Source organism: Aegilops tauschii, chromosome 1 (assembly GCF_002575655.3).
Source record: "Aegilops tauschii subsp. strangulata cultivar AL8/78 chromosome 1, Aet v6.0, whole genome shotgun sequence".
In the NCBI taxonomy this organism is placed as follows: domain Eukaryota; kingdom Viridiplantae; phylum Streptophyta; class Magnoliopsida; order Poales; family Poaceae; genus Aegilops; species Aegilops tauschii.
The window spans coordinates 225172206-225184350 of record NC_053035.3 but is presented as its reverse complement, the minus strand read 5'-3'; the positions used below and the strand labels follow the sequence as shown (position 1 = coordinate 225184350).

Genomic DNA, 12145 nt, shown 5'->3' with positions numbered 1-12145 from the left:
TGGTGCGCTACACGACAAGAAATTACATGCTCCTGTCTCTCGCCTCTCTCTCCGGCATGTGGTCCCTAATACATAGCCCATAGAAAGGAATTAACGCACAGGAAAAGCACCTGGTTCACCCTGTCTCAGTGCGCCCGCCCATCAGTGATTTCCCAGTAAGATCTCACGTTGCATGCATTTAATTTGCATTTTCAAAAATTTAAAAAGCTATAAATTTTGAATTGATCATCGAAATTAAGATTTGCTTTCATGGCTACGTTCCCCGCGATGAGCTCTTCAAAACTAGATCCTGAAGGAAATATGCCCTAGAGGCAATAATAAAGTTATTATTTATTTCCTTATATCATGATAAATGTTTATTATTCATGCTAGAATTGTATTAACCGGAAACATGATACATGTGTGAATACATAGACAAACAGAGTGTCACTAGTATGCCTCTACTTGACTAGCTCGTTGATCAAAGATGGTTATGTTTCCTAGCCATAGACAAAGAGTTGTCATTTGATTAATGGGATCACATCATTAGGAGAATGATGTGATTGACTTGACCCATTCTGTTAGCTTAGCACTCGATCGTTTAGTATGTTGCTATTGCTTTCTTCATGACTTATACATGTTCCTATGACTATGAGATTATGCAACTCCCGTTTACTGGAGGAACACTTTGTGTGCTACCAAACGTCACAACGTAACTGGGTGATTATAAAGGTGCTCTACAGGTGTCTCCGAAGGTACTTGTTGGGTTGGCGTATTTCGAGATTAGGATTTGTCACTCCGATTGTCGGAGAGGTATCTCTGGCCCACTCGGTAATGCACATCACTATAGGCCTTGCAAGCATTGTAACTAATGAGTTAGTTGCGGGATGATGTATTACGGAACGAGTAAAGAGACTTGATGGTAACGAGATTGAACTAGGTATTGAGATACCGACGATCGAATCTCGGGCAAGTATCATACCGATGACAAAAGGAACAACGTATGTTGTTATGTGGTTTGACCGATAAAGATCTTCATAGAATATGTGGGAGCCAATATGAGCATCCAGGTTCCGCTATTGGTTATTGACCGGAGACGTGTCTCGGTCATGTCTACATAGTTCTCGAACCCGTAGGGTCCGCACGCTTAACGTTTCGATGATAGTTATATTATGAGTTTATATGTTTTGATGTACCGAAGGTTGTTCGGAGTCGCGGATGTGATCACGGACATGGCGAGGAGTCTCGAAATGGTCGAGACTTAAAGATTGATATATTGGAAGCCTATGTTTGGATATCGGAAGTGTTCCGGGTGAAATCGGGATTTTACCGGAGTACCGGGAGGTTACCGGAACCCCCCGGCAACATAATGGGCCTTAGTGGGCCTAGGTGGAAGAGAAGAGAGGCGGCTAGGGCTGGGCCGCGCGCCCCTCCCCCTAGTCCGAATAGGACAAGGAGAAGGGGGCGGCGCCCCCCTTCCTTCTTCTCCCTCTTCTCTTTCCCCCCTCCCAAGTCCTAATCCAACTAGGAAAAGGGGGGGAGTCCTACTCCCGGTGGGAGTAGGACTCCTCCTGGCGCGCCCCAAGGCTGGCCGCACCTCCCCCCATTGCTCCTTTATATACGGGGGCAGGGGGCACCCCATAGACACAACAATTGATCATTGATCTCTTAGCCGTGTGCGGTGCCCCCCTCCACCATATTACAGCTCGATAATATCATAGCGGTGCTTAGGCGAAGCCCTGTGTCGGTAGAACATCATCATCGTCACCACGCCGTCATGCTGACGAAACTCTCCCTAACACTCGGCTGGATCGGAGTTCGAGGGACGTCATCGAGCTGAACGTGTGCTGAACTCGGAGGTGTCGTGCGTTCGGTACTTGATCGGTCGGATCGTGAAGACGTACGACTACATCAACCGCGTTGTGTTAACGCTTCCGCTTTCGGTCTACGAGGGTACGTGGACAACACTCTCCCCTCTCGTTGCTATGCATCACCATGATCTTGCGTGTGTGTAGGATTTTTTTTGAAATTACTACGTTCCCGAACAGTGGCATCCGAGCCTGGTTTTATGCGTAGATGTCATATGCACGAGTAGAACACAAGTGAGTTGTGGGCGATATAAGTCATACTGCTTACCAGCATGTCATACTTTGGTTCGGCGGTATTGTTGGATGAAGCGGCCCGGAGCCGACATTATGCGTACGCTTACGCGAGACTGGTTCTTCCGACGTGCTTTGCACATAGGTGGCTAGCGGGTGTCAGTTTCTCCAACTTTAGTTGAACCGAGTGTGGCAACGCCCGGTCCTTGCGAAGGTTAAAACAGCACCAACTTGACAAACTATCGTTGCGGTTTTGATGCGTAGGTAAGAACGGTTCTTGCTAAGCCCGTAGCAGCCACGTAAAACTTGCAACTTAGAAAAACAATGATAAGCAACGTCAAAATATTTGAAGGCAATTAATTTGCAAAGTTAGGCAACTGAGTAGCAATGGTATGCAACTGGGTGTCAATGGTAGACAATTCATAGTATTTATAGGCAACTGAGCAGCGAAGATAGGCAACTAATTATCAATAGCAGGCAGCTAGGCATCAATGGTAGGCAATTTCATAATATTTATAGGCAACTAAGCATCAACCGTAGGCAATTGAGCAGCCACAATAGGCAAGTTGGGATAATGTTACCAAAATTCACATGTACACATAGTGCAGTGAAGTTGCTTGCATGTAGCACTAAAGTTGCCTCATGTTTTCTTGTGAGTTTCTTGGCTTGACACAAACCAACCTAATAGGCAGTCCTACTAGGACAAAAAAAGGAGTTTGCTTCCCTATAAGTACTAATTAGAGATACTCTAGTCAATTTGTAGTCATGGTAAGAAACTTATAAAGACTCCTCGCTGACAGGTAGTCATACTAGAGAATAAAAAGAAGTTGCTTCTGTAGCATCCAAAGTTGTTCTAAAAAAAACTTTGTCGAAACCTATCCACATGGGATCTAGTTTTGAAGAATTCGTCATGAGAAACCCAACAGTGAAAATGTAACTGGATTTTGATGCTTGAACCAAAAGTTACAACTTTTAAGACTTTTTGAACCCCAAATAAATGCACATGGGGACAAGATCTAGATAAATTTCATCGGTAGCCCTGTGCGCTATGGGATGTGGCTAGACAGTTTCCTTTTCTAGTATAGACAACATGACATAATGTCATATACTTACTATATACGAGAGTGAGCTCCAGCAACGACGAGTGCAGCGGCGCTCCCGAGCCACGTCCTTATAAAAAGCACAATTTTCTGTGTAAACTGTGCGCAAAGTTTGTGTATTATTTTTATTTTCTTTCTTCCTAAAGGATAGCGATGACACTAATTTAATCTTCCTTAGAATTTTTTTATTTTGATTTTGTTTTAGTTTCTATTTTATTTCCTTTCTTCTTTAAGGGTAATACCAATGCTAATAATTCATTACTTCTTACGAAACCTTTTTTTGGCGAAATTGCACTATTATATACTTATTTGTGCATATTATATAAAACGCAATTGCTATATAAAATTTGTGCTATTTTTTATTTGTTTTCATTTGCTTTCTTCTTAAAGGGTAATACCAATGTCACTAATTCATTTTTTTCATAGAGAAATTCATTTTTTCTTTTATTTTCTCTCTTCTTTATGGGTAACACTAATCTAATTTATTTCTTCTTAGAACTTCCTTTTTGCGAAAATTCCTCTATTATATATTTATTCTGACATATTGTAAACACTCGTAATTTCTGTGTAAATTGTGTGCAAACTTAATCATGTTTTGTTCTATTTTTTAAAATGGGTAATGCCAATGCAACTAATTCCCTATTACTTAGAGAACTTCATTACTTTATTTTTTTAGTTTTTACTTCATTTTGTTTCCTTTTTCAGGGTAATACCCATGCTACTAAGTCATTACTTCTCAGGAAAAAAAATGTTTTTTCCCAAATTTCACTATTATACACTTAATCTTACATATTATAAGAAGCACAATTCCTGTGTAAATTTTTTTCATTTTCTTTTTCCTTAAAGGGCATTAATTCTTTAATGTGACACAAGTATTAGAATTTCAGTCGACTGGCCCTTTTTTCCTTTTGGTTATTGGGTTAACAACTCATAGTAATTAAAACAAGGGTTATTAAGAAACTATGATATTCTAAGAACACTTCAAAAATACTTTGCTAACAAACGGGCCATAGTTATAAATGATAGGGAGCAGTTGTGTGGTTGGAAGGAAGTCATGTCTCCCTGTAAAAAAATGTTAGACAGCAATCCTCCTCGTAGGTGTAGCAATTTTAGACAAACACTCCCAACTTTTCCAAACACGTACGCATGCACCAGAGGGTGATTGTGGTCAGCTTGGAGCAATCTCAGGTGAGATTGAGAACATGTACTAGCAATCTTCCTGTACACACGCATTATCAGCTCGTACCATGCACCAATGAAAGTAGTTATTTTTAAAAAGATCCAGCTTCAGCTGGCTTTTCATTGATTTAGCAGAGGGAGAATACAAAAGGTAGCTTGATCAAGTGACCAGGGTACCGCCGCGGATTCACCAACAAACTGGTGCTCCCGCCAAATACAGGGCTGTGTAAGAGCATCTCTAACAGACCCCTGACCCCGCATAAGTGGTCAAACCCGTAAAATAACCGCTTTTTGCAGTTTTAGTCGAAAAAAGGGTCCGAACAGATCCCTTAAAATCGTCCGACCGTTAAACAATTTTAAGGGGCTCTGTAAATGCAAAGCCGAAACCCTTATATCTACAGTTTTGAAGGCAACTTTATCAGGGCCCTGCATACCGGTCAACGTTGGCGGTTGAGGAATCTCTACTCCCGCCGACACCATGAAGCTCGCCCGGCCGCCTGTCCGCTCGGCCGCCGCGCCCGTCTGCCGCCTGCCCGCCGCGCCCGGCCGCGCTAGCTAGCGGTGAATCGATGGATTGAGCTAGCTAGCTAGCTCGCTCCTCGATGGATTGGAGGAGCTAGCTAGCTCGCCCCTGGATGGATTGGAGCTGAGCTAGCTAGCTAGCTAGCTCCTGGATGGATTCGAGCTGAGCTAGCTAGCTAGCTCTCGATCGATTCCAGCCCCGACGGAGGAGCTTGCTGGCTCGGCGCTTCATGGCCTTCGTATTTGGTCGTCCGCGGTTTCATTTTTGACAGCTTCGTGTGCTATCCATCGATTTCACAGGAGCAAGCTAACTGACCATGGACATAGACGAGAGGAAGAAGAAGACGTAAAAGAGCATATTCCGCGAATATCCTTTTATACGGGTCCGTTTTGCAGGGTCTGTCTCTGCGGCCGACCGCGCCGACCTGCAAAACCGTTTTTCCGCGAACTGCAAACGCGTTTTGCGGATCGACGGGATGCCGGGTCTGCTAGAGATGCTCTAACTAACTACTCCCGATGGATCCCAAAAATTAAAGTAGTTGGACGCCTCTTTCAGTGACCTAGAGTACGTATGCCCAACTACCCTTTGCACAAAGCCAACGATAGGTTCTGCGACACAACGACGATAGAAATCTGGCTAGTACACAAATTGATGGAAACAAAGTTGTGGCCTGCATTTAGTCGACTGTCCTAACCAGTCTCACCAAAAATTAGAGGTGCTCGTAGGGGTAGGGTATACGTGTGTGCGGGGAGAATATCTAGTACTCCCATTCATTTTGGTGCTCCCATGCTCCAAATTTTTAAAATGCGCATCTAAATGTTTCAAAAAATTCCGAAAAAATTTGTGAATGTTCACATCACATGAGTGTATGATCCCTAAAAATTTCGAATCAAAATTCGAAATAAACATTGAGATACAAAAAAGACAAATTCAGTATAAATGTTTTGCAGAAGACGCCACAAACATTTCTGAAATGATGCTTTGGTCCACATCCCCCATGCTGCTCCCATTGGATCACGATCCAACGATCGAGGTCGCATCAGAGCACCTAAGCTTAGGTGCTCCAGGAGCACCTGATATTTTCCCATGTGTGCGTTCATAGGGGTGAGTGTATGCACGTATATTTGAGCGCTCGCATCTGTAATATGTTAAAAAAACTAGTACACCAAAAATTAGCTTGCGCGCTGGGTTGGGCGTGAACGCATGTTCGAACCCCTGCAACACCGCACCATTTATTAACCAAAAAGGCTCACGCCCCGCTTTATAAATAAAGCAAACCTCCACAGAGCAATATACAAGTCTCAGTTCACAACTCACACACCCAAGTCTCACAACAAGAAGTACAAAAGGTTCTGCTGAGGGCACAGCTCAACAAGCCCAAACACACAAGAGAAAAGAAAAGAGGGAGGCTCGGCCCCTAATCTAGCTCGGGGGGTGGCGGGGGGAGCGGCGACGACAGGCGGGCAGCCATTGAGCGGAGGTCGACAATGAAGGCAGAGATGGCGTCCCGGTCCGAGGGGCGGCTAAGCGGCCGCCAAAGCTGCAAGTAACTAGACAGTTTGAAGAGCGCGTCAGTAGCACGTCGAAGCGGAATGCGCTAAATCACAAGTCTATTGCGGATCGTCTAGAGAGTCCAAGCAAGGGCCCCAATCTCCAGCCACCTAATGTGGCGAGAAAGCTGGGGGAGACTTGGAGTTCGGTGAATAGGTCGGGGAAATTGGTGTGGCACCAATTGTCGCCAACCACCTCCCTAAAGCACCTCCAAACAAATTGGGCAGACACACACGCGAAGAAGATGTGGTTCGAGTCTTCGGGACACCACAAAGCGGGCACAGGCCACTACCCGGGCCATTGCGCTTGCGGACCTCCACTCCAGATGGGAGCCGCCCGCGAATCCATTGCCACAAGAAGATTCGGATCTTGAGCGGCAGGTAGATGGACCAGCCTATTGTGAGGGGGGGGAGGGGTGGCGCGGAGGAGGGGGCAATGGCGCGGTAGAGGGACTTGGTGGAGAATTGGCCTGACGGCTCAAGACGCCACCGAACTATGTCCGGGCCATCGTCCACCTCAGGCTCGTGGAGGGCGATGCAGTGAAGCATCTCGTGCCAGGTGGCAGCCTCCGGGGCCCCAAATGGGCGCCGGAAAAGCGAGGCGCCCTAAGTCAATAAGGGCCCTCTCTATAGAGATCCAAGGGTCAACGACAATGAAGAAGAGGTCGGGAAAGCGCGCGGTGAAGGGAGAATCTCCCGCCCACCGGTCGAACGAAAACAAAGTCGCCGCCCCTGATCCAACCGAAATGGACGTCCCAATGCGAAGGACCGGAAGGAGCTGGATAACCGACTGCCAGAACTGGGAGCCTCCAGACCTCTGACAGAAGGCAAGGGGTTGACCGCGTAGGTATTTGTTCCGGATGATGTCTAACCAGAGGCCTCCATGGCCTTGCGAAATGCGCCAAAGCCAGCGGGAAAGGAGGGCGATGTTCATGCATTTAGAGCACATGATCCCGAGACCTCCTTGTTCCCGCGGCTTACGAATGTCCGGCCAGCTGACCATATGGTATTTCTGCTTATTATTGTCGCCCGCCCAGTAGAACCGAGACTGGACCCTGGCGATCTCATGGTGTAGAGTCTCGTGCAAGCTATAGAAGCTCATGAGGAACAAGAGGAGGCTGGATAAGGAGGAGTTGATGAGAATCGTCCGGGCCGCCTTAGAAAGCCATCTGCCCTACCAAGGCTCAATACGCGTCTGCAACTTGGCCACGGTCGGGCGCAAGTCGGCGACGGTGAGCCGAGAGTCATTAATGGGCGTCCCCAAGTAGGTCGTGGGGAAGGAGCCCAAGCGGCAGTTAAGCCGGTTGGCAATGTCCAGGCAGTCGTCCGGAGAGTAGCCCATCACCATCACATCGCTCTTGTCGAAGTTGATTTTGAGGCCAGACATTTGTTAGAAGCAGAGGAGGAGGAATTTGAGATTGGAGATGTCTGTCTCCGAGCCTTCCACCATAATGATGATGTCGTCGGCGTACTGGAGAAGGGAGATCCCAGGGCCGCCGGCAAGGTGAGGCGTGATCCCGTGGATATGTCTAGCCGCCTTTGCCTTGTCCAGGATCGCGGCGAGAGCGTCCACAACCATGTTGAACAAGAATGGGGAGAAGGGGTCGCCTTGTCTAACCCCACAAAGGGGGGGAAGTAAGGGCCGATCTCGCCATTGATGTTCACGACGATGCGGCCGCAGGACACCATTTGCATCAGCGCATCATTTATTTTGCATTCTTATTTCTTTCTACACACATAAAATGTGTCATTATCTATGTTGGTGTACTATTTTCTATTATCTCCGTCATTGTCAAAAATGATATTACATCTTGGAACGGAGGGAGTGGTTTATACTACCCTCTGGGATCCACACGTCTGGCATGGTATGTACAGTTGACGGCAACAAACAACGGCCGGTAGAACTGACGGACGTTGCCCGCAAAAAAAAGGAAAAAAAAAAGAAAAGAACTAACGGACGTTGTAGTAAAATGTGTCCTTTTTTTTTCTTTTGCGGGTTAAATGTGTCCTTAACTTGGTTTACTACTTTTCCAGTTTGTGTATGATTTTACCATCGCGCTGCAAGTCATATTGAGGCCTTTTACATACAACTCGTTGATATGACTAGCCACCGAATATCTCAAATTACAGTATCCATACATAGATAAGTCACAGAAGAGTACTAGATTAACCTTAACTCAACCAAAATATAGCAACACGCACCTCTCATGATCCTCATCTACATAATTTATTTCCGACAAGCATACTTGAATCTTGTAGTACGGGACCGGCCGGTCCTAACTCCTATTTGTGATGATATCTCCCGTCATGATGGCACTCCTATTTGCGACGTAGGGATCCCGTCCATATCAAGCACTAGGAGCAGTCAATATTTTGCTTTGCCTGAATCAGATTAGCTCGAAGGCTTACTTCCTGAACCTGCAAATATAGATCCAAGAGTGTTCGGTTGTGAGCTAGGAATACGTGTGAGCCTTTTCAAATTGAAAATTGAAAAGAAGTACTAGCATACAAGGCTAACGAAAATGCAAATGTGCACCACGCTGCATGCATGGATATGCACAACGCTAGTCATGCACTCATTCCCTTCTTTTAAAGCTAAAAATCTAAAATGCACACCCTTCTCTGCAATGAACTCATTAATTTTATGGTATGAACTTTTTTTTTACCAACGAAGGTGGCAATTATGTTTCACACTGCCTCTGAACTAGAAGTTTGTTCATACACATCAAAAAAATTCTCCCAAAAAGGCGTAACAACTATCCACAAATAAAAGGTGTAACAACCATATTACCCTTATTGTAATAATTTGTTCATGGAAATGCAAAAAAATAGAAATTGTTATCTATGCCTCGCTCAACTGAGAAAATAAATTAAGACAACTTGACAAATTTATTCACACAGAACTAAGCAAAAAATGTTCACCATCTTGCAACATTTTAGTAGTTTAGTGAGTGAATATATAATTTGCTTTCATAGTCCAGAACATGGAATCTTGCATGGGTCTTAACGTGATGGCGATTATACCGTGATTGAAAATGATGACCTGCTTAGATCTAGTTGCAGATGCTTGTATTGCAGGGGTCTTCTCACAAGGTTTAGGGATGATGATACAAAGCTCCGGAGATCTTCATGTTTTACTGTTTGCTTTAGGAGTTTAGGTTGCTCTTTGTTATTCTAGTTTTTTGTGCGTGTGTTACGATGTGCTTGAACTTTGTATTACTTTGTGATTTAAATACAAGCATACTTCCTTAAAAAAAACTTTGACTATAAATAAAAAACTATCTTATGGTTGAGAAATAACAAAACCACATATAAAAGACTGTAGTTCACCAATAAAAAAATCCATCATGGCCCACTCGGCCAACAAAATATCATGCGAAGACAACTTTTAGAAATTTGTTCATGAAGAAATAAAAATGTGGAGTGTCGCGTAGATCCAGTGTTGGATCCGAAAAGCAAGAATTTCTCGGACGATCGAGAATGAGCAAAACAACGATCAAACTGCTTTGTGCTGGTGGGACATAACCCAGCTTTGTCCTGGTGTGAGACATAGCCCAGAGGCCAGAGCTCAAGAACGTGGACCGTCTACCCACCTGGAGGTTAGTGACAATCCTGCACAGCCGCATGACCTCCTCGAGCCCTGCCATCTCCTCCTGCATTGTCCTCGCGAGCTCGTCGATCGAGCTGCTGGTGACACTACCCTGAACGGCACCGGCGGCACACACAAAAGTTAGGACCAAAACGACACGTAAAACGTAAAAGTCTCTCTGTTACTCGTCCCTACTTGAAATCTGTACGGGCAAATACATGTAGGAACTGATGAATAAATGCATGTACCGTGGCATAGAACATGTCAGCCCTGGCTTTGATCTCATCCACGGTGCGCGCGCAAGAAAGCATGGTTTCGTGCAACAGCTCCAGGTTAGCCTGCATTTTTGTAGTAGTAGCTTAACGACTTACCAACCGACCTGTCGTGCTGCCAGACACGCCAGGAAAAGTTAAAGATGGAGTATGTGCGTTACGTGAGAGAGTGCGTACTCGGGCGCCGTCGGATAAGGGGAGGGAGGTGGAGGCGGCGGAGAGCACCCGGCCGAGGTCCGCCACAGCGTCTGAGTGCGGTTCGCCGAGCGTCTCCCATGCGGCGAGGAGGGGGAGCTGCGGGCGCAGGAGCCTGCCCAGCTTCACCTTCTGCCGCCACCGCTGCGCCACGATCCGCTTCGCCGTGTGGATGTTGCGCAGCTCGGCCACGCGCCGCCACACGTACAGCAGCTTGCTCTGCATGCGGCCACGCCACGCGCATCGGCGAGAAAAATGACCAGGTAATCGCATCACTTCCACGTACGGTTAACGGTTGCACGTTGTACTAGTAATATAAAGAAACTGCATGCATGCGCCGGCGTGGCTCACCTCGGCGGCGTGGGTGGCGCGAGTCATGGCCTTCTCCATCCGGGCGTTCGCGAGCCGCCACTGCATCAGCCGCGCGGTGAGCACGCGCGCCCGGTGCGCCACGTCCTCCTTCTTAGGCGTCGTCGGCGTCTTCCTCGGCACGCTCGGCCCTCTGCCGACGCCCTCGGAAGGCGACGACTGCCCGTTGCTCTGCCTACGCCTCGTCTGCAGATCCCAGGCACCCCTCGCAGCGAAGCCCGGCTCGGGTGACGACCGGCACGGGGACATCACCATAGTGTCCGCGCTGCGTCGTCGCGTCGTGTCCGCTGCGTCGACGACGCCGGCGCTGGGCTTCCTGTAACCGAAGGATGCTGCCTTGCGGAGAGAGCGCACGAAGTTGGCGGTCGAGAAGGCCGGGGCGGCGCGGGAGGCCGAGCCGGGGCTGCGTGCTAGGCGGTGAGGTGACGCCATTGGGTGTCGCGTGGTGCTGGCACCGTTGGACTCCGTGGACGACGATAATAGGATCAAGGACAAGACAAAATTAATATATAGATGGAGAAAGCAACGAGGTGCCGGCGGCAAAACGGGGTTCAGAGGCCTGAATTGAGAGCTGCAACGCACATGCCGGTTCCCCTTGTTGTCGGATTAGCTACAGGTGGGACATTTCAAAGGATGCATGCTAGCTAGTACAGTAGTACGTACTACGCACTTTATTAGGAGGACAGATGGCTGGTGTACAGTTGGTGTTTATTCTGCTGTTTGGCTTAGAGCATGGGCGGTGTATAGAGGCTACACTGCCCTATGGCAACCTCTTGGACTCTTGGTTGTTCCTGTTGTGTCTCCGGTGGCTGAGCTCGATGTTGGTGCTGCGGATGGGGCGGAAGCAAATCCCTATGGTGGCTTCTCTTCTCGTGCTAGACCTTGCCAGCCGCCGTGAGTTGCGTCGGCTGCCACTGGGAGCAAGGCCATCATTGAGGTTGTGGCTCTACTGTTGCTACTTATTTCCGAGCTTCAGGAGTTATGTGTGTAAAAATTATAGTGGCCAAATATTTCTTATTGTATTGTCGGTATATTGAACTCATATGGGTATATATAGAAGTACACGAGAGAGGGTAGCCCTGGAGTACAAGGCAAAATTATTTAAACCTATTTTATCTCTAATACATCTTTATCTCTAACTCTCAAATGTGATATCTCTAACATCCCCCATTGGTCGTAACGAGAGTGAAGCAGACGATTGCGACTGAATTAGAAGTCTTGCGCTTCTATCCCCCATTGGTCGTAACGAGAGTGAAGCAGACGATTGCGACTGAATTAGAAGTCTTGCGC

At 47.0% G+C, this 12145-nt stretch overlaps 1 protein-coding gene across 1 annotated transcript; it reads right to left on the bottom strand.

Moving 5' to 3' along the window:
* Positions 1 to 7816: 7816 nt before the first annotated feature.
* Positions 7817 to 11680, bottom strand: LOC109749164 (QWRF motif-containing protein 7-like). The gene is made up of 5 exons (XM_020308145.4): positions 10838 to 11680; positions 10469 to 10705; positions 10268 to 10357; positions 10024 to 10131; positions 7817 to 8848 (listed from the first exon to the last, which is right to left on the bottom strand). The coding sequence occupies exons 1-5, from the start codon at positions 11285 to 11287 to the stop codon at positions 8786 to 8788; spliced, it is 948 nt and encodes a 315-aa protein (XP_020163734.1). The 5' UTR covers positions 11288 to 11680; the 3' UTR covers positions 7817 to 8785.
* Between the last annotated feature and the right edge of the window lie 465 nt (positions 11681 to 12145).